Raw genomic sequence first — 23,081 nt, 5'->3', positions numbered from 1 at the left:
TGACTTATATGAGAAGTTTTAGAAACTAGGGAAACATCCTTGTTAAGAATCTCTGTAAACTTCTACCTGCTGATTTCTCGAAGAATTCAGTCATTAGTCTAAGGTATTTGTCTTTACTGGTAGAGTTGGATATTATTTTTTTAAGTCCACATTTTATCAGATCAAATAACTTATTCTCACTTGCATTTTTGCTGAGTGGAAGCAGATGGCAGCATGAAGTGACGAAAGCCTCTGCCACAATTGTGTAGCCTTCTGCAAGTCATAGTTTCTTCACAGCCAAACAGAAGCCAGGGTTTTGAGAGAATTAGAGATGATTTATGTCAGGCACCTGGAACACAATAGACAATAAATGATCTCTCATTTTATTATCATCTTTATTAATATTATTAGAAAGTAGTCTCTAGGTAATATGTAAATTGTATAAGTGTATATATTATAGGTAATATATAAATTGGCAGAGAACTTAGATAATCTGCTGGGATTTGCCCCTTTCACCCAGTTCCTCAGCATAAGGCTTTTAGGCCTCCTCTCAGATACTACATTTTACCCACAGTTCAAATCTAGCTTTGTGCCTGTGCGTGTGCCCTGGGGCAGTTTTTGGCTTTAGTCACTCCCTACCAAATACACCTCCATCTCTAGCTTTTTTCCCTTTTTTCTCACTTTATCCTTTTCCCACTTTTCTTCTTTTTCTTTATCCTCTTTGGTATTCTGTGCCTCCTCTTGGCACCACTTACTGTTGCTAGATAACTCAGAAGCGAAGACACCTGATCTCTAATAGATTAGGGCCAAAAAAGAGACTTCTGGAAGGCCTGGTATATTTCTCCCTTTTAGGTATCAAAGGGACTTGAAGATTTAGATGTCTCCCGCTGAGTTACTGATCCTGCAGTGTGTACTGTTTTCTTTCCAGTACCTATAACTACCTGGGAAAAAAGACAAACCAGATGTTGGAGGCTTTTGAACGAAAGGACTTCTCTTCAGCCCTGAACCATCAGGTTAATTTTTCTTTCCCGCTGGATAGTTCTTATTCTCTCTCATCAGCACTCCTAGCACACCTGCCCTTGTTAAAATTGCCTCACTGCCTCTTTCTTTACTTTCCTTCTGCTTCTTACCTGTTCTTGTTTAAAGCCAAACCTATCCTGATTGTGTTCCCCACATGTCCAATCAGGACAGGCCCCATACAGGAATGCTCTTTCTCTGTGTTCCTCCTAGAAACGATCTTACTTTTACTTTATGTTCAAAGTATTTTTGTGACTATAAAATAATAGCGATAGCGTTCTGGGGAAATGACCACGTGCCATCCCCTTGAGGACTTCACACCCAAGTCTCCAGAGTTTATGAAGAAGCCATGATGCTGGTAACCCAGAACGGGGAGACTCAATCCAAAGTCAGAGCAGGTCAGTCATCTTCACCTGCCCCGTGTTGAGAACTGGAAGCATCTACCAAGCAGAAACAAGAGCCAAGTGGGTGATCTAAAAGGAGACACTGGCTTCGAAAGAGGAAGAGAAAAGCAACAGGAGCTGATGAGTTACAGGGAAGACCAGAGGTGGGGAGAAATGGTGGCTGCCGCTAATGTTACACTGAGGGCAGGCAGCTGTCCGGAGAATGGAGAGCCTCACGAAAGGAAGAACCAGTCTCTGAGCTGGGTAGTGTGTGTGCTTGAGGTCAGTGGTATGAGGTGCAAAGAAACAGCATAGGCACAAGAGAAGGACTTATCAGAGGTCAAGAGGCACAGGGATTTTTTAAGCTGGTAAGAATAACTGAGTGGAGTATCCCAAAAAGATAAGTGAGAGCGAAAGGTATGAGCAAGACTGGAATAGTGCTCAGCCCCGATGGTTTAGCTTCCCAGTGAAAATTATTTCTGAAAATTCCAGCCCGTTCTGAGTTGCATGAGAGGGAAACCAGAGGACAGAATCGACAGTGACACGGTTGTGAGAGGAGCGCTTCCACTTAACAGCTTCTTTTTTTTTTTTTTTTTTGACTCGTCCAGCTTCCATCTCTTTCCCCCCAATTAGTCCCACTCAAGTAAGTCATCCCGCTCGAAAGGGTACCGGTAAGGAATGTAGCTTACCCCATTCTCTGGCTTTTCTTACAGAAGGCTAGTGTGCGTGTGTCTCATCGACTCCGTTATTCAAATGCCAAGGGCTGAGCCAAGTGCGTAACTTCGGTCAGGCTGGTCTCTGCTGTAAAGGAACTTGCAGTCAGGTGAAGAAGCAGATCCAACAAGTCAGGGCAGAATTTATTCATTCTCATGGACTTAAATGCCATCTGTTGTATTTACATAAGTGAAATGACACGTGTACAGAGATGCTTCATACTGTGTTGTTTCTAAGAGCAAAAGACAGCAACAACCCAGATACCCAGCCATAAGGAAAGGGTTAAAAACATTGTGTTTGAGTGATGCAATGGAATTATATGCAGCCCTTAAAAGGACGAGATCATTTTCTATGTACAAATCTGGAAAGATTTCATGATATATTGAGTGTACGAAAGCAGTGGAGTATAGAGTTGTGAATGTAATATACTACAGTTTGTGTGTGAGGGGAAAAAAGAACATATACATACATGTTTTTAAGGCTCTGGGTGTTAAAATTTCATTGTGTACTGAGTTTTTTGTTACTAGACTGTATATAATTGGTTAAAACAACATAAAATGTTAATCAAAAATGCATCTCTTAATGAAATGGGTGAGAGCCTGTTTTTATGAATTAGCTTACACATTCATGGATGAAGATTACTTAATGCTAGGGTGAGTTGCATTTCAGCATCAATACTATTTATGTTTTTTGGTTTTAGAGCAATAAATGCTATGAAACCCTGTTCATATAAATTAGTAGTAAGAATAGAAGAAAGTCTGTTATAGCAATGTCACTCAATTCTTTGAACAGTTTTTTGAGTTGTGTTAAAAACCATAGAATGCGTTAGTGATTTTCAGCTGACAGCCTGAGTAGTAACATTGAAAGCAGTGTTGAAAGCAAAAACTTGAAAGCCCTATAATTTTTTAGAGGACGTGATACCTGTTAACTAGAGGAATCGCTTTTTCACTTTGTCGATGCCAATACCAATGTTTTGATTTGCTCCTTTATTCGGTTCCCAGAGGTGTCCCAAGTGATATAGGCAGTGCCAAGGCAATGATACAGGAAATACATCTTTATTTTTTTCAAAAGTGGGAAGAGGAGCACTCACGAAAAGGAAATCTAAACAGTCTGCACCTCCATGCAAATTCTTAGTCTCATTTAGTTTAAGAAAAATAGCACTTACGGAAGTTAAGGATCCAGAAATTATTTATTCCCATAAATCTTAGCCTTCCTAAGTGCTCCTAGGTATCTTAGAGAGTACCTTAGAAATTAGCGTACCCCAGTTTGAAAACAACCACAGTAGCTGATAAGTTTAGATGGATAAGGGTCAGCTAGATGATGAAGGCTGCCCACCCCCATCTTAATTCTGTTGTGCAATTCTGTCTTTGGCACTTCTCTGCATGGCCCCCTTTTTGTAAAGCTTACATGTATAAAAAGAGCCTACCTTATTCTGGATGGATCTCAACCATCCTCACTTGGGGGTTTTTCTCCACTCTGACAGGCCTTCAGAAAACTAAGGTGGTGGGCTTTTTCTTTTGGGGTTTCTGCCCTTTGACCTCCAAAATTTCTACATTGTTATCATAGCTTAGTGATACTGACTGTCGATTTTTTTTTTCTTTCCAGTTTTATATTCAGAGATTTATCAACTTTGTGTTCAAACTTGGTAAGTTTTCTACTTTGTCTGCTGTGACTTTTAGGGAAATGGAAGACCATCACTTTCTGTGAGGATTCAACAAGAACACTTTTCAATGGTCTGTTGCAAGCAGAATTTTATTTCCAATACTAGCTTCAGGGCCAACCTATAAAGTTGTGAAGTAAATCTAGTTGGCACCCTTCTACAAACCTCCTTCGTCCATCTTAGCGCTTTGCCTGCCTCCCCACTCTGCACACCATCTTCTGATTTTTCTCAGCACTCACTCCCTGTTCATGCCTCTGCTCATTAAAATTTGCCACATCGTGGCTGATTGCAGCCTGAGTCCTTGGAGGAAGGCAGTCTGAATATAGATCTTACTAACCTGTGAATGACTGACAGCTCTCCCAAGAGTATTTGCAATGTAAAAAGAGTTTATTAACATTTGTAAGCTCAAATGGATGGAAGTTTGGGTAATATGACAAAGTAAAACTTGAGGGAAATACATTGAATTTGCATAGAGAAGCCTTTCAGAGTCTCCTAAATAGTATCCCATCACGGATGACAAATGCCACCATTCATTCCACTTCTGAGGAGATTGGTTCTTCCTGAGAACCTGGGTCAAATCCAGGAAAAGTTTATTCTTGGCAGACCACCCACCTCCCTTTCAGAGCCTTTCTAGCTTATTCTGGCAACTCCCCCCCGAGCCCCAAGCACCTCTTATGTGGTATGGCCCACATTCTTGAAGGGCTCTCTGCTCGCTCTCTTAATCCTTCAAAGACAGTGTTTCCCATCTGCTTTTCACTTTCATGATTTCTGTCATTAGTATGTGCCACAAGTATCATTAATTACCTATTATCATTCCCTTGTCCCAAGTAGTACTTTTCACAAGATTGTGGGTTTGGTGTGATAGTTATGTATGTGCCTAAGGTGCATTTAAATAAATATTGAACTATTTTTTTAAGATTTTATTTATTTATTTGTGAGAGAGAGAGAGAGAGTGCATGCACAAGCAGACAGAAGTGGAGAGAGAAACAGGCTCCCTGCCAAGCAAGGAACCCCATGTGGGACTCGATCCCAAAACCCTGGGATCCTGACCTGAGCTGAAGGCAGCAGCTCAACCAACTAAGGCACTCAGGCATCCCAATTAATGTTGAACTATTAAAACTGGAACCAAAAGTGTACCTGTGTCTATATAAGATCATTCTGTATGCCAGCAGTGAGACTGCAACATTTTTGCCGAATACAGCTCTAAGATATTAGCTGAAAAAATTTACTCTTTAGGCAGAATATTTGCATTTTTAAAGACCTGGACTCGGGGCACCTAGATGGCTCTGTTGGTTAAGTGCCCAACTCGACTTCAGCTTAGGTCATGATTTCAGTGCCATGAGACTGAGCCTCATGTTGGGCTCCATGCTGGACCTGGAGTCTGCTTAAGAGTCTCTCTCTCTCTGTCCCCCTCCCCAGATAGAAAGAAAGCTAGCTAGCTAGCTAGCTAAAGTGGACTCTTGAAGATAAGTTTTATGATTTAAAAGAATGTATCTTTAAAGAAATCATTTCAGACTTCGAGAAATCATTTCAGACTTCTTTGGCAGCTTGGAGCTTTCACAGTTTAGGCAAGGAGAGAGATATCTTAATAAACTTGTAGTCTTATTGTGAGGGTAGCTCCCTGTTCTGCCATTTTGCATTCTTCCATTCTGGAAGGGCCATTTTGCATTCATCAAAATATACTGTATAGCTTTGGTCAAACTAGTAGTTTCCTTCCAGATGCTCAATTGTTAGTAAGCTTAGCAAAACGAAGTTACTTCTCATATGTGGGATCTAAAAGTATAGCCAGTTAAAACAAATACCTTTCTCTGCTGTATTGTTTCGGTAGATCTACCTTCAACATCCCTAATTGTATCTTCAGCTCTGTTTTGTACTATTTCATTTCACTGAATATATATTTTCTTCATTTCTAGCATTTCTTTTTTTTTTTAATTTTCCTGTTTTTGTTTTTGTTTTCAGATTTTATTTATTTATTTGACAGAGAGAGAAAGATCACAAGTAGGCAGAGAGGCAGGCAGAGAGAAAGGGGGAAGCAGGCTCCCTGCTGAGCAGAGAGCCCAATGCGGTGCTCAATCCCAGGACTCTGGGATCCTGACCTGAGCCGAAGGCAGAGGCTCAACCCACTGAGCCACCTAGGCACCCCAAGATTTTCCTGTTCTTTATTTATATGCCCTTCTTGTGGCCTATGGCTTCTATTCCTCCTTTTATCTCTGTGAGGTCTCTTTCAGAATTGTGCATCATCTGTTCCCAGGATGTGGGATTTGTCAGTTGTGCATTTGCAAGCTCTTGTGCACCTTCTTTTTCTCATGTGTTTTGTAATTTTTAACTTTGATTTTGTCTTCAGAGACTGTTGTTTTCTAGAGAATCCATTGAGCTCTAGGTTATAAAGTGTCCTAACAATTTGAGGCTCAGAGTTGTCCTATTTTTACATTTTTACATTTGCCTCTGTTAGACACAATAGTTTCACCAGTTCTAAACAGTTTGTAGGTTAATTTCTTAGTACAGTTTTTACACCAAGTGCCTAATGCAAATATGGATCCAGCATTCATCGATGGCACAGGCTTGGGATTTCTTTCATATGATCTTTTTCCATCCACAGCCTGGCAGAAGTCAAGATTCCCTGCCTCTCTGTCCCCAGGCCAGCAGGCCAGGTTTTCTTCCACTGCCTTTCATAGAAGGCTGACTCCCAGTTTTACCCAGGGCATTTAATTTCGGACCCCTGCTCTGCACAGACCTGAGGCTTCATGTTGGGTTCCTGCCCCAGCTTTATAACATGAGCTCTAAAACAGCAACATCTTAAGGAGTGCATTTCTCAGGGACTTCTTAGATGTGCTTGAACTTAATTCTGTCTTAGCAATGAAGTCCTGTGTCCTCTGATCCACAGCCGTATATCCCTGAATCAGATCATCTTCATGGACCACCTGGCTGCGGCAACTCGCCACACTGACCTCTTTCTTCCTGATACCTTTGGTCCCTCCTTCTTCCTTTTGAGGTTGACTTTGAGTCTTCCTTTGTTTTGTTTTACAGTTTGTCAAATTGTTAACAATTTGCCAGCTTTTCTATATGTTCAAGGCAGAAAGAAGGATTTCCTTTGCTCAGTCTGCCGTAGTGATAAGAAATGTTCCCCTCTTTTACTTCCACCTTATCCTATTGTAGAAGTCACTAGACTGTGATCTCTGTTTTAGGATGTTTGTGGCAAAGTGGACGGTCCCAGTCACTTTTCCTTATTTATTTTTCCTTTCTAGGTTTTGGGGTTTCACAGACCAAAGCCATCATGACTCTGGTCTCTGGGATTCCAATGGGCCCACCCCGGCTTCCGCTGCAGAAAGCCTCCCGGGAGTTTATTGCTGCTGCAGAAGTTAAGCTGAAGAGCCTGGATTTCCTTTCTTCCACTGAGTTAAAGGATGGAAGCTTGGAATCCTGGAGCTAGTGCCTCTCTGTCAAATCAGAGTGTGTGCGTTGAATGGTGCATTTATTTCTCAAGGACTTTTTAAATGAACTAAACTCTTTTCTAGCAAACAAAATCTCACCCCAATCAATAAGGATTTAAGTGCCTTCTAAGATCCTAAAAATACTGTATTTTGTGAAGGGGTAAAAACTCTAAAAGGAGTCATGAGCCCTAAGTCATTCAATATTTCACAGAATTTTTGTGGAGAAATTTCTGCTTATATGGATGAAATGGAATCAAGAGGAAAAAATTATAATGATTCATCTCATCGGCCTTTAGGAGCCCCCATTATCTTGATTTCTGATTCTTGATCCTATTTTTAATTTTTTAAAAAATTTTAAGCCACTATAATGTACTTTGATTTTAAATAAACGCTCATCTGGAACCTAGGACAACTCTGAGCTACTTCATTTAGGCAGGTACCCTTACTTGAGTGCCAAATTACAATGTGACTCAACTCTACACAACTGTTAACACAGCAGCTCACTTGCTATTCAGTCTAATTCTAGAATATCTGCTTTCAAATTAACTGTGATATCAGTTTTCCCCCAACACACTGCGTTAGGTGAAGACTTGGTTCAGTTCTTACCACTCAAAGGCCCATTAGAGTAGCTTTTCACAGAACAAAGAAAAGGTGCTCCCCAAAGATGAACTCAAGTCTCCACTTCTTGCTATACAAAGAACTTTTCAAAGCTCAAAGTCTAAACTGAAGAGCTCTCCACTGGGCACCACACACTTCCCCTTTCCCCACAGGAAGTGAATGGCTTCCCCACAGAAAAAAAGTGGATCCCCGACAGCGCCCTGAATGCCTGGAAGCAAAGGCCAATGTCCCCTCAATGGGGAGGGGACAAACCCCCTCAATGGGTTTATTCACAGATGTAAGGGTCTAACGGTTATTTCCTGGTCACACTTCCAGCACATTTCTTCAGTGAAGGAAGATTTGGGGAGGACCCAAAAATTTCACTCAAGCTTTCCCTACATACCTTCTTTATTCTTTTCTTTCTCGATAGTATGGCTGTTTAGTCTCCTTTCCAACAGACCCTGGTGAATGCTTCATAGTAACAAAGCCAGTCAACTCTTGGTGACTGTAAACCTGACTCTTCAGTCTATCAATTACTGAGGATTTTGTCTTTGTTTCGTCTCTGCTGAGTCTGCTCGCTGGCAAAAGGAAAGTATTTGAAATTCGTATCCGTTTACTCTTTAATCTCTAAAAAGAAGAACTTTTTCAAAATGAGAATTTGAAATTATCTGTGGATTCAGTTACCATTGTCAATTGATTAACTAGTTAAGGGTTGTTATAGTTATGGCTCCTCACTCCTCTTTTTGCTCAGGAATGACATGTGCTGTTTCTCATATTTCTGTCTCCTTCAGGAGTAAGGCGTCAGAATAAGAAATGGAACTGCAGTGGTTTATGTGAGTTTATAGTCTCTCATTGAAACTTTTCTTTGCAGCCATTAATTTCCTAAAGGAAGAAAAGGGAGGTTTTTCATTCTGAGGAGGTCCTATCCTTAAATATATTAAAGCCAAATTAATTTTTTCTATGAAGATAAATCTTGGATATCCACTAGCCAAGATTTCTTTTTTTTCTGTTTTTCTGAAGCCAGTGCTTGGAGAACTTTGAAGATGGTTAATAAGATCTTGTAAACACAAAGAGAAATAAGATGATTTTTCTTCAGTGACCAGGGTTGAGTTTAGCTGTGTTCTAACATCCAGCTCCTTGGAAATAAATGAGTGTTACATAGTATAGTTACTAATAATGCATTTAATCAAAGGTAAATTTTTGGAACATTATGAATTTACTGTTACCTTTGAGTTTAGTTTTTAATACTAAAATAGTGATGTGAAATACTTCACTCAGCACAATGCTAAAAGCAGATTTTTAACTTGTTTCAAGACGGAATTCTGAGATTACTTCATTGGGGATGGTGGAAAGACAAGTGATTCCAGGGATTGGTTTTACTTAGGATCTCTTGGGTTTATTCACAGATGTAAGAAAATGCCACGGTGTGGGGGGGCACTGGTGGAGGTGGGGAGTGGGTAATGCATGCTCTTCTCCAGAAAGGCTGTTTGCTACAACTTGAGAGAAATTTCCTCTTTATGATCACCTGAAGGGCACATAAAATCCCTCTGTCAGGAATCTGGAGCCTGAGAGAAAGCTGAGTTGGGCTGGGCTAGGCCAAGGGGCATTCTGAAATGAATGCAGTCCAAGACCAGGCACCCTCCTGGGCTCACTTGGGCTTTTCAGATAAGGAAGAATGGAGTGGAACTTACACGCCTGTCAAAGCAAGAGGAGCAGAGAATGGATCTAACCCATTTAACCACTGACCTTATCACATGCTCACTCAACTCCCATTTCTTTTTTTTTCTTTTTTTTTTTTAAAGATTTTATTTATTTATTTGACAGACAGAGATCACAAGTAGGCAGAGAGGCAGGTAGAAAGAGAGGAGGAAGCAGGCTCCCTGCTGAGCAGAGAGCCCGATGTGGGGCTCCATCCCAGGACCCTGGGATCATGACCTGAGTTGAAGGCAGAGGCTTAACCCACTGAGCCACCCAGGCGCCCCCTCAACTCCCATTTCCTTCAGTTACACGGAGAAGGAATCTTAGAATCAAAATTATATTAACAGGAGAGCTAAGCCCTCGGTAGAGGTGGGACATCACCTTGCCCTTTGGATTTCTGGGGCTGAGAAATGGCTACTTGGTGGACAAAATAACTAACCCAAATCCTGTTTTCTCTCCCAACCCCTTTGGTGACTCTTGAGAAATCATTTGGACACTTCTTCAGGACACTTTGGTTAGACAACCAAAAGAAAAACCTTACAGAAATTTCCTAAATCTTAACCATGCAATCACTAAACGTAATAGAATGGATCCCACAAAGTGTATATAGAACCTGTATCCAGCAGGACTTGTTGCCGGTATCTGTACACCAGTTACGTGGAGTGTCCAAGTTCTGTGCCACATGGACCACCTTGGTGCTTGGACATCATATTCACCTCCCATGTATTTTCTACACAGCAGATAGAATGACCTTCACCGATGCCAGGTTGCCAGACTTGAGCCAGATGTTGGATGAGGCCCCGTAGGCCCAGAAAATCTTTTAAAATACCAACTTTTGGTGCGAGGGACAGGCCTCTCACCCATCAGCAAGCACGCATAACAAAATTACCACTGAGATCCTGGAAGTGGGCTTCCACTGATGGGCAAGCGTATCAGGGACTCAGAGTGATCTATATATAGTCTGAGTTCACTTGGCCCCATTTAAGGTCCCCTGCCTCGGGTAAGAGTAGGTGGCACAAGGACTATCCACCAAATTCCCGGGTATCCTTGGACTGCAGAGCAACAAAGTGATCCACCTCAGGGCTCGAGGAAATAGGCACATCTAAACCGTCTCTTACTAAGAGCTGCAGGTAATACTCACCAGCCCGGGCGGTCTGCAGGTTGCTGTTGCCATGGGGGCTCTCCAAAACATTGACCCAGTTGGTATCGTCCTTGTTCTTTCCCTAAGGGAATAACCTCCATCAGCTTTGAGGTCCCAATTCGAGCAGCCATCCTGAATCATCCCACTGAGTATTCTCTACCTTTTGCTCTCACACCGGTCTCTGCAGAGATCACTGGGTCTGGCCAGAGGATGGTGGTGCAGGAGAAGAGAGACTAACTCCCACAAAACCGAAGGAAGTGTCTCTGTGTCCCTTAGACTTCATGCGAGGTTAGAATCCTGGGAAGGAGCCACACAGGTGAGAAGCACAGGGTGCATTCCAGGTGGGAGGAGCCAACGATCCGACAATTCCAAGCCACAGCAGAGTCCGTGGAGTGTGAAGATCTGAACAGAAGCCAGTGGGCCAGAGTTCAGACACCAAGGAAAGAATAGGAAGGAGGAAGAGCTTAAAGGAACCAGAAGGAGCCAGTTCCTGTAAGGCCTTGTAAGTCATAGGATCGTTAAACTAAACATGTTATTCTGCACTTTGGACTTTGAGTGTAAAATAACTATAAGTCACCCAGAAGATTGAAAAATGGGTTAAGGAAATGGTGCAGAAGGAAGAAAAGTTTACAATAAGCCTTTATTACATTGCAGCTTATGTATAACTATATATATTGTTACAAGTTATTGTTATATAAACTTATTTTGTGGGAAAAATTGATATATTTTTCTATCTAATTTTTGTTTTCTTGGGGTCAGGTCATATGCATGATTTTTCTGGTTAAAATTAAGCAAAATTTTTTTTTTAATTTAGTGGCTTTTTATCTATTTAGCAGTGAGGTGAATTAAACATGAAGGAAGGATAGGTACACTCAGTCCGTATCAGATAATTCTAACATTAAAATACGTGCAAGTACAATTTTGCTGGCCATTTTGTTTTTTGTTTTTTTTTCTGCTGATGCTCATGGTACTTTTTATCCTCACATTTTGTGATTTTTTAAAAGATTTTATTTATTTATTTGAGAGAGAGACAGTGAGAGAGAGCATGAGCAAGGAGAAGGTCAGAGGGAGAAGCAGACTCCCCATGGAGCTGGGAACCCGACGCGGGACTCGATCCCGGGACTCCGGGATCATGACCTGAGCCAAAGGCAGTCGTCCAACCAACTGAGCCACCCAGGTGTCCCACATTTTGTGATTTTTAAATGTTTTTATGTACAGTGGAAACTTATATGTAATAATCATTTCAAGTCTGGATGGAAAATGCGTTATACCAAAGAGGATATGATTTTTTTTTAAGATTTTATTTATTTATTTGACAAACAGAGATCACAAGTAGGCAGAGAGGCAGGCAGAGAGAGAGGAAGAAGCAGGCTCCCTGCCGGGAGAGAGCCCGACGTGGGGCTCCATCTCAGGACCCTGGGATCATGTCCCGAGCCAAAGGCAGAGGCCTTACCCCACTGAGCCACCCAGGCGCCCTGAGGATATGATTTTAATTCATCCAGGTGATTTATCTCTTCTGACTAGTGACCAGTTTAAAATAATTGACTTGAGATTTGGGGGAACATCACAGGAAGTGAATCTTTCTCCCCTTACCCAGCGTCTGGTTTGTAACAGACAAGCTTCCTTAATATGCTCCTCCTCTGGGTTTGTTTTTTGTTATTTTTGTTTCTTGATTTATTTTTTTGTTTGTTTTTGTTTTATCGTTGCTATTGCTCTTCAATTTTCACTGCAGGTGTAAGACATTCTGACTTATGGGTACATTTCAACCTCTGCACTTTGGGCACCCTCCAGGCCTTGTCTCCTTTCTCCTAAGCCCCATGCAGCTTTCAGTGAAAGGAATCTCAAGTCCATCAGGGATCAGCAGACTCTGATCAGGGTAGGTGCTTACATCAGGGTTCTCTTGCCTCTTTAGATGCATTTTTTCCCTTTCACTTTGGTTTACCTTTAAGGCATATTTTTACTTTGTTGGCAGAATAGCAATGCGTTTTTTTTAAAATTCAACATTTTTTTAATTATTTTTTTCATTAGGTTTATTTAGAGCATCTCCATTTTTTTTCTAAGTTGTTGGAGTCTTTCACTTTAGATGCCTTTTTTAAATAGAGTAAATTTATATTTTGCTGTGTTCCAATCTAAGAGTCATTTTCTCTTAATAGATGACAATATCCCATTTACTTTCATTGAAAGTTTTAAAAAAGGAGTGGGGGAACCTGGGTGGCTCTGTCAGTTAAGCGTCTGACACCTTCTTCTTTTTTTATTTTTTTAAAGATTTTGTTTATTTATTTGATAGAGACAGAGCGTGCAGAAGTAGGGTGAGAGAGGTAGGCAGAGGGAGAGGGAGAAGGGGAAGCAGGCTCTCCACTGAGCAGAGGGCTCAATCCCAGGGCTCAGTCCCAGATCCCTGGGATTATGACTTGACCCAAAGGTAGATGCTTAACCCACTGAGCCACCATGCACCCTGCTCTGACTCTTGATCTCATAGACATGAGTTCAAGCCCCACATTGGGCTCCATACTAGGTGTGGAGTCTACTTAAAAAAAAAGGAGGGGGGGAGAGAAAAAAAAGAAAGTTTTTTTAAAAGTAGTTTGGAAAGGGAAACATATTATTTTGTTCATAAAATATAGTACATTCTGTACTAGTATCCAGTAGGAAACTACAAATTCTGGGTATGTGAAACTATTTAACACTGAAAAAGGTAAATTCTCACTTTCTTATAGAAATGTATTAGTATCCACGAAAGCTGGTATAAGCAAGCAACAAAATGCTCCAATATACAAATGCCTGGGGAATAAAGCCCCCCGCCTTGATATGGGAACCATTAAAGCAACGTGAATATGGTGTTTCACGGGCTATATAAGTAAGAAGCAAGCCAAACTGTAAACTAAATTTAAACAAATTCCTATAGAGTAAAGGCAGAGAAAGCAAATATCATTGTAAAAGCAGAACAAAGCAAGTTGCAAAATCCAACGTACTTGAATAAACAAATGGCTCGGTAGAAACTGGTACAACAGGTACCAAAAAAATAACACGTGAATGATTTTTAATGTCATGTTTGCTTGTAAAAGAACAAATTTTCACTGATAAATATGCACAGCAAGCCACAAAAATGAGTTGTGATAGAAATTGGCATTTCAATGAATACCATAACTATGTAACAAGGAAGAGGATAATTTTAAAAGTATCAGCTGTGTTACATTCATCATCCTCAAAATCTAGACCATCGTTTCTGATGGAATCCAGCTTAGGTACTTCATCTGTGACGTTCACTACACTAAACAACTCATCAGTCCTTTAAATCTCAAGCTGTTATTAGTAGCATTATTAACTCCACTTTTAATAAATTGAACTGTCATCTTACTATGTTGTATGTGCTGTGTCTAGCGTCTCTCAGGCCCTGCCCTCATGGTCTCCAGCTCCTTCATGTGTGCTCGGGTAGTGGGCCCTCACAGTTCCACTCAGCAGCATCTCTCTCTGAATCCACGGCACCAAGTTTGGACTTAATGTCAGGCCAAAGCCTCCCTGACTTTCAAGCCATGGGCAACTGTAATAACATATTTAAAACTAAATCTTAGGGGTGCCTGGGTGGCTCAGTCGGTTAAGCAGCTGCCTTGGGCTCAGGTCATGATCCCAGGGTCCTGGGATCCAGCCCCGCATCAGGCTCTCTGCTCAGTGGAAAGTCTGCTTCTCCCTCTCCCTCTGCCTGCTGCTCTGCCTACTTGTGCTCTCTCTATCTCTCTGTCAAATAAATAAATAAAATCTTTAAAAAATAATAATAAAACTAAATCTTAGAAGATAAGATTCTGTGACTTGTTATTTTATTAACAAAACTAGTCCAGTGGGCAGAGTATGCATCCCTACTGTAATGTCCTTTGTTGGTATGTTTCGTCCCTAACGACGAAAAAAAAAAGTGACGGTGGCCCGTCACTTTTTGTGCTCTGGGACATACTGATCGCTGCAGCTCACCCTGGATTCCTTATCTGTATACTCCTTGCCATTTCGCTCTAGGTGGAGCCTAACGTCTTCAGCCATGCACGGGTGCTGAACAAAAGGTAGTTTTCAGATGTCTGTTTTTTTGGTTATTCTTTTTTCTTTAGGGGGAAAAAAGTTTTAAATATGGTATATGTTAGGTCCTGAATTTTATATGCTTATTTATCTATTCTTTATAGTTAATGATGTTTCCTCAAATTTCTGAGATGCTCTTGATTGTAAGACATCATTTGATAAAACTCTGAGGAACAAAAAAAAAAGTTACTGATGAAGTAGAATAGGTCATCTCAGTCTAGAGATATGGAAATGTTTCTAAAAGTATATTTTAGAATCGATACAACTTAGCATCTTCCCATTTTAAAAATGAGGTAACTGTGGCAAAGAGAAGTTAGATACCTTATGGTCACGCATGGTCTGTGGCAGAACCAGACATGAATCTTAACTGGGTAATACCAGGCTGTATTTCACACCGAGAATCTTAAAACTGTCCACTTTTAACAATACCTCTTAGCTAGTGTTGTTCCTAAGAGTCAAGGCCGAGGACCTACAGATGCAGTGGAGAGTTGGGTCTGATAGACTACAAAGTGACAAACAGTACACCATGGTTGTATGACAGGCAGAGTTGCTCACGGTTATATGAGCTCAGATCCCGGCTCCATCGTTTACTATGTATACAACCTACAACATTTTATTTAACTTTCCAGCCTTTCAGTTATCTATAACATGAGAATTAGAATATCTGTCTCCTGATGTTATGATCTGTTTCCAGGTTAGTATGGGGATCACATCAAAATATACATATGAACTTCTTAGAATAGTATCTGGCACAGCGTAAACACAATGAAGTATTTAGTTTTCATAGCTATCCAAGGTATTCAGTTTATGCTCTTTATATAACAGAGAAATATTCCATCACTGCTAAACCTTTTAACTAATAATAGCTGGCAAAATAAAGTTGAAAATAATACTAAACCCAAGGAAAGGACTGCAGTAGGAATTTGCGTTTTTTCTTTTTTTTTTTTAAAGATTTTATTTATTTGACAGAGATCACAAGTAGGCAAAGAGGCAGGCAGAGAGAGAGGAGGAAGCAGGCTCCCCGCTGAGCAGAGAGCCCGATGCTGGGCTTGATCCCAGGACCTTGAAATCATGACATGAGCCGAAGGCAGAAGCTTAACCCACTGAGCCACCCAGGTGCCCCTGCATTTATTATTAATGGAGCCACCATGACGGTGCCTCTTTCAGAGTTTATCTTATGTTGAGAAGTTTTTACTGTGTTTCCATCCAACTGCAGAGGGTAGAAAATAAAAAAATATCTGTGAGCTCTTTAAATGAGCCATGTGTGACTATTTGAAACCGTGACTTACACAATGAGAAAATGCCTTTTGCTAAGTGCTTTGAGAAGAAAAAGCAAGTCAAAGAGGAATGGGTGAGAAAAGGGAAAACAATGAGTCATCACCACTAAGAGATGTGTGTATGGGATAGGGAGATATGTGACAGGACTTTGTGTTAAAAATGTCACTCTTGGAGCACCTGGGTGGCTCAGTGAGTTAAAGCCTCTGCCTTCAGCTCAGGTCATGATCCCGGGGTCCTGGGATCGAGCCCCGCATCGGGCTCCCTGCTCAGCAGGGAGCCTGCTTCCTCCTCTCTCTCTGCCTGCCTCTCTGCCTACTTGTGATCTCTGTCTGTCAAATAAATAAATAAATTCTTAAAAAAAATTTTTTTTAAATGTCACTCTTGAAGCAGTGTGATGAATAGTCTGGAAGACAGAAATGGGGAACACGTAAACCATTCGGTGGCCTGTTGCAATTGGTACCCAGTGGTAAAGCCCTAAGGGTACTTACAGGTGGTAGCAAGGAATGAAAGAATAGACAGAACCGAGATAGAGAAGCTAATTGGATTTGTTATTTATTCCGTGTAACAATATCACCCCCAAATTTAGCAGCTTAAAACTGCAAACATTTGTTAATTCACAGAGTTTCTGAGAGTCAAGAATCCAGGAGCAGCTTAACGGAGTGGTTCTGGCTCAAGTGTGTAACAGGGTTCTAGTAAAGCTATCGGCCAGAGCTTCACTCATCTCACATTTCAACTGGGGCTGGAGAATCGGGTTCTGGGTTCACTCACATAGTAGTGAGCAGGCCTCACTTCCGGGCTGGCCGTTGGCCAGAGGCTTCAGCCTGCTTCCTCTGGAAAGAGAGAAAGAAAGAATGTGCCAGAGCCCAAAACAGAAATCATAGTCTTTTAGAGCAATCTCAGGAGTGACCTACCATCCCTTTCTGTATGCTAGTCGTCAAAAAGCCCAGTGCTAATACAATGTAGGATGGGGATCAAACTTGGCATCATAAAATGTGTTTACTCTTCCTAAGAGCAAATAAGACCAGTCTTTTTTTTTTTTTTAGTAAGATTTTATTTATTTTTGAGAGAGAGAGAGAAAATGAACACAAGCAGGGGGAAGGGTAGAGGGAGAAGTAGACTCCATGCTGAGAAGGGACCCTGATGCGGGGGACTTGATCCCAGGACCCCTGGATCATGACCAGAGCCGAAAGCAGATGCTTAAACGACTGAGCCACCCAGGTGTCCCAGGACCACAGTCTTTTTAATGTTCTACCAAGAACGTGACCTACAGAAATGTGAGGTAATGAGTAAGTGTTGAGTTAAGCCACTAAGTTTATACTAATTTGTTATATAGCAATAGAAAACTAAACTTTGAGATGGTTTTGTGGAAATGGTACAATCTATATTTTCTTTTCATCTCTGAATTTCTTCTTTAAAAGGCTGCCCAAGGTCTTTTAAGTTCTTCCAAATCATAATCAGAAGACTCAACTATTCCTAAGCCCCCATTATTGATAATAATTGAATTAAAGGCTACAGAGCTGGGGCCACATTTTAATAATTGTTGAATATTGTTTTGTTGAAAATCTAATACTGCAAGCTGTTCAAAGGGCTGTGGTTTGCCCCATGACAGACGAAAACTAAAACTAAAAACAGAGGAGCCAAAGACATAATCAAGAATGTTCAAGTTCAGGGTGCCTGGGTGGCTCAGTGGGTTAAGCTTCTGCTTTCGGCCCAGGTCATGATCTCAGGGTCCTGGGATCGAGCCCCGCATCGGGCTCTCTGCTCAGCGGGGAGCCTGCTTCCTCCTCTCTCTCTCTGCCTGCCTCTCTGCCTACTTGTGATCTCTCTCTCTGTCAAATAAATAAATAAAATCTTAAAAAAAAATGTTCAAGTTCATAGCAACTTTATTCATATCAGCCCAAACTAGAAATGACTCAAATGCCCATCATCAGGGGAATGAAAAAACAAATTGTGAATAATAAAACGGAGTACTAACAGCAATTAAAAAAAAAAAGTACATGCATGAATCTCAAAAATATTATGTGGAGTGAAATAAGCCAGATGCAAAACAGTACATCATTCCACTTCCATGAAGTGATAAAAGTCAGAATGGTGTGATAAAAGTCAGAATGGTAGTTACCTCTGAGAAAGGACACCAGAGAACTTTGTGGGTGATAGAAATGGCCAAGATCTGGATTAGGGTAGTAGTTCTATTGGTGTACACACAGGTTTAAAAAAAAAAAAAAGAGGGGTTGTAAATGTAAGGGTTGTTCATCTTCACGTATGTAAATACCTCAGTTAAAGGGATGGTAATTAACTGAATTAATTATGTATGAAAATTTGGGGTGAGTCATTTTAGTATAGTCTGTATATTTCTAAAAACGTGGTGATCTGCCAGAACAGTTCACCCGCTTGGGAGGGTTCAGGAAAGACTCACGCTTGTGGCCTATTGTCAGTTAAATCACAGACCTTTCTTATAGGGGATTGACTAAAAGTGGATCAGAAGGAATGAAATAAAATGCAAAAACTGTGGCCACCAGCTCTGGTTCCAAGGGAGGAATTTGGATCATACGGAGAAATAACAGCCATTTATCCCCCACTATCCTCTCCTCCCAAATATCCAGTTATCTGTGCTGCAGACCTCTCCTACTCAGAGCTTAGGCCTTTACTCTAAAGAGTTGCCTTGGCCTGTGTACAGATTCCCCTTGGAGAGGTCTTGTCTCGAACTGATAATCTTTGGAGCTCCTTGGCTGGGAAGATCATGGTGCTTAAGGCATTTTGAGAACAGACACTGTTCTGTTTCAAACTTTATCCAGCCCTACCTGACTTGACTTGTTACCTCTTTTCCTTCTTACAGGGGCATATAAGAGCCTGCACTGTTCTCCTGATTCTCACATGGGTTTCTTCTTGTCTGCTTTTCAGATGTTAGCTTAAATATTACCTTCTCAGAGATAATATTTTTAACCTCCAGTTTAAAATAGCCACCCGCTCAAATTCTATCCCAGCATTATATTTAATTCTCTGCATAGCAACTTATTATCAGTGAATATTTTACTTGCATCCTTTTTTATTGTCTGGCTGCTAAAATGCAAGCTTTCATCAAATCTGTAGCTCTATGTCTTCATTGGTTTTAGGGAATACTTCTTCAAATACTGCTTTTTCTCCATTCTATCTCTCTTCCATTTCTGAAACCTTAATCATATGTACATTAAACCTTTCACCATGTTCCATTTATCTTTTAGGTTCTTTTATGTATTTATCATTTGTTTTTTTCTGCAAGGTAATCTGGATATTTTCTACTGGTCTATTTCCGATTGACCAATCCTCTTTTCTGCTCTGTACAATCTGTTTTTTTAAGATTTTATTTATTGGAGTGAGAGAGAGTGTGAGAGAGAGCATGAGAGGGGAGAAGGTCAGAGGGAGAAGCAGACTCCCGATGGGGCTGAGATCCTGATGCGGGACTTGATCTCAGGACTCCGGGATCATGACCTGAGCTGAAGGCAGTGGCTTAACCAGATGCCCTCTGTATAATCTATTAACCCATTAATTGAGACCTGAATTTTGGTGATTCTATTTTCACTTCTAAAATTTCTATTGATACTTCTCATTTATTTCAGCTCTCTGTAAATTATCTTCCAATGTTTTCATATATTTTCTTGAACATATTAATCACAGTTTTTATAAAGTCTCTGATAATTTCAATACCTGAATCATTTATGGGCACATTTTTGTTACATTTTCTCCTCTTGATTTTCAGTCATTTGGCCTGTCTCATGGCTTGCCTGGAAACTTTTTTTTTTTTTTTAATTAAATTTGGCCTTTAAAAAATTGTACAAGAAATAGGTCATTCTGTCTTCCTCTTCTGGCAGAAAGAGAAAGATAAAGCACTTTGGTCCAATGAGGAAGCGAGATGATTTAAGGCTGGTTTTCATTCCCCTAAGTTTGTCCTTCCTTTTAGAATGTACCTCTGCAGGGGTTGTCAGATGAAAGCCTGGTCTCTCTTCCTTGGTGAACTCTAGGTTTTGTCTCTCTAGAACCATAAGCCTCCTGAACACTCTACCTAGCTTTTCAGCCCTGTAGCCTGTTTTCTATGTGGCTTCTTGATCTCTTAGGAATCAGTAAATGTATCAAAGCAGCTTATCAAATGTATCAAATGTATCAAAGTGAAAAGTGACACAAAAGCTCTGCTGTTCCCTCTTTCCCAGGATTTTAGCCCCTCAGATATGAGCTGCCTTGCTTCTAATGCTTCAAACAGCTGCCTTATTTTGACTTTTTTTTTTTTTCCTTCAGATTTTGGAGTTGCTTCTGAGAGGACAGTTGATCTAATAAAAGTTACTCTATCACAATACAAGTCATCTCTAAATGCAAGTTCTATGAGAAAAATATCTCATCTGTCTTATTTATGGCTGTTTCCTCTAGAATAGTGCCTAGTACCAAAAGCAAAAAAGAAACAACAACAACAAAAAAAACAAGACCCTCAATAAACATTTATTTAACTAATATAAGAATTAGACCCTATATCTATCCTTGACATCTGTATTATTTACAGCCAAAGGAGCCCAGAATTGTTCTTGTCTCCCTTTTAAAATAATTTCTCACCCTTATTCTATTCTATTCTATTCTATTCTATTGTAGAATAGACATCCATTCTAATGTGTTTAATGTGTATCTTTTAAAAATTTTTAGGCAAAACATCTACTGTCTTTTTTTTTTAAAGATTTTTATTTATTTATTTGACAGAGAGAGAGAGAGAGATTACAAGTAGGCAGAGAGGCAGGCAGAGAGAGGGGGAAGCAGGCTCACAGCTGAGCAGAGAGCCCGATGCGGGGCTCAATCCCAGGACCCTGAGATCATGACCTGAGCCGAAGGCAGAGGCTTAAGCCACTGAGCCACCCAGGTGCCCTCTACTGTCATTTTAAATTTACATAAATGCTGTTGTATAACTTATGTTGTTCCTTTTTCTTTTCACTACCCCTGTGCCCTTAAGCTCTGTGTATATCCAATTCATTTCTTCTGACAGCTGCATTGGACTCCATGGTTAACATCCCCTGCATTTTATCTGTCTAGGGAAAGCACCAAATTGTCCCTAAGTCCCTGCCAATAGGAATAATGCTGTAATTAATATATTTTTAATCTTCTCTTACTTACACGAAACTTTCTTATATATTCATATACCCTGGCATTCAGGGTATATATACAGATATAGATATAGATATAGATATAGATATAGATATAGATATATATTCTGCCCCCTGATACATATATTTATCAGGGAGCAGAATAGTTTAATTTTAACATACACAGTTTGTTTGGCTAAGTAGTACCTGATTTCTCTCCAGAGTGGCTGTATTAATCTACTTTTTTACTAGCTGGCCTGGCGAATCTTATATCCCAACATCATCACCAACAGTCAACATTTGACAGTATTCACTTTCCTAACATTTGCTGGTCTAATGGGCATCTGGTGATATCTGTTTATTGTTTTCTTTGTATTTCTCCTGTTACTCATACTTTTGAGCATCTTGAATACACTTAGTGACCTGTTGGGTTTTCCTTTTCTGAAATTGCTTCTTGTCTTTTGCCCATTTTTTTGTGAGGATTGCTACATTTTTCTTGTTGATCTGAAGGAGTTCCCTGAATAGTTCAGAAGAGTTAATCATCTCTTGACAAGCTTAAACATCCCCAACTCTGACAACTATGCATTAACTTCACTGTGTCCTTTTTTGAGGAGCTATCCTTTAATATAATCAGTGACTTTTAATTTTTTGTCTATGGTTTGTACTTTTGAACTTTCCTTTTTTTAAAAAAAACATTTTATTTATTTATTTGACAGAAATCACAAGTGGGCAGAGAGGTAGGCAGAGAGAGGGGGAAGCAGGCTCCCCGCTGAGCAGAGAGCCCGATGCGGGGCTCGATCCCAGGACCCTGGGTTCATGACCTGAGCCGAAGGCAGAGGCTCTAACCCACTGAGCCACCCAGGGGCCCCTATTTTTTATTTTTTTAAAGATTTTATTTATTTATTTGACAGAGAGAGATCACAAGTAGGCAGAGAGGCAAGCAGAGAGAGAAAGGGGGAAGCAGGCTCCCCAATGAGCAGAGAACCCGATGTGGGGCTCGATTCCAGGACCCTGAGATCATGACCTGAGCCGAAGGCAGAGGTTTTAACCCACTGAGCCATCCAGGCACCCCAAGGGGACTTTTTGAAATAGATCTTCCCATTCACCTGTTTGATACCCGGGTCCCATGGATGTACTTGTGAGAGTGGCCTAAGAGTTTGGCCCATAGGAGACCTTGGACTGGATACCCTCCTGGAATGCAGACAGCACCCAACTTGTTTTCCTTCTTGGACTTTGCCTTTCTATTCTGCACTTCCACTTCTTTTGCCTTTTTATATACTCTTGATGTACACCTACCCATTTTAACCTAATGCATTCTGGGTTTGGAAGTGAAAAGAGTATAAGGATTCTGGGAGGACCCTGAATGCAAGGACCCCAGCCTATTCAGCAGGCCACTTCCTAAGACTCTAAAGTCAAGCTACCCCAGCGGTCAGGAAGGCTCTGTGAGCCTTTTACAAAGCAAACAAAACTTCATTCCTGTCTGGATACAGCACTGTCTATGGTACTATAAGAGTGTTGAAGGGTGCTGGTGTTCATGGGTGTATGAGTCTGCTCAAACTTCACCAGCACACTCTTCCCCAAGACATCATGACCCTACTTAAATCCTAGTTCTGGTTGCAGGCTTTCTTATTCCATTCCCCCATCCCCAACCCTCTGCTTATTTGAGAAAAAGAAGAAGAACAATGAACCAAAACATTCTCCCTCATTTCTCATCACCCATTTCAACTATAGGTGTTGGTGATTACCATCTCATTTTCCCTGGAAGAAATTTTGCCCCAGTCCATTGAGTTGGCAGAAATATCTAATGACATGAGAAACTTTGCTAGTATTTTTCTATATACCCCACAGATTGAATTTAATCCATATCCTTATAACTTTTATACCCAACTCCATAACTAAGTCAACTCTTCCATAAGTTATTTCTAGCCAAAAAGGTCAATGTGGAAGGTTAAGTAGTAGTTACACTGCTCTAGCCTGCTTTATTAACCTCAGTAGTCATCTAGACAGTCATATACTGGGAACATCTAG

At 40.6% G+C, this 23,081-nt stretch overlaps 1 protein-coding gene across 4 annotated transcripts in view; it reads left to right on the top strand.

Annotated features, from left to right (window-relative positions):
* Positions 1-7,444, top strand: part of NPL (N-acetylneuraminate pyruvate lyase) — a 34,709-nt gene extending 27,265 nt beyond the window's left edge. For 2 of the 4 annotated variants that reach the window (XM_032862682.1, XM_032862681.1), the window contains exons 10-12: positions 908-992; positions 3,699-3,738; positions 6,999-7,444. In XM_032862682.1, the coding sequence (XP_032718573.1) occupies positions 908-992; positions 3,699-3,738; positions 6,999-7,183 (310 nt within the window). In that variant the 3' untranslated portion in view covers positions 7,184-7,444. The remainder of the gene's footprint in view (positions 1-907; positions 993-3,698; positions 3,739-6,998) is intronic. The other 2 variants (XM_032862683.1, XM_032862684.1) reach the window with 2 other exon arrangements.
* The last annotated feature ends 15,637 nt before the right edge of the window (positions 7,445-23,081 follow it).

Source organism: Lontra canadensis, unplaced genomic scaffold (genome assembly GCF_010015895.1).
Source record: "Lontra canadensis isolate GAN:19392208 unplaced genomic scaffold, GSC_riverotter_1.0 scaffold24, whole genome shotgun sequence".
In the NCBI taxonomy this organism is placed as follows: Eukaryota; Metazoa; Chordata; class Mammalia; order Carnivora; family Mustelidae; genus Lontra; species Lontra canadensis.
This window is presented reverse-complemented; position numbering and strand designations above follow the sequence as displayed.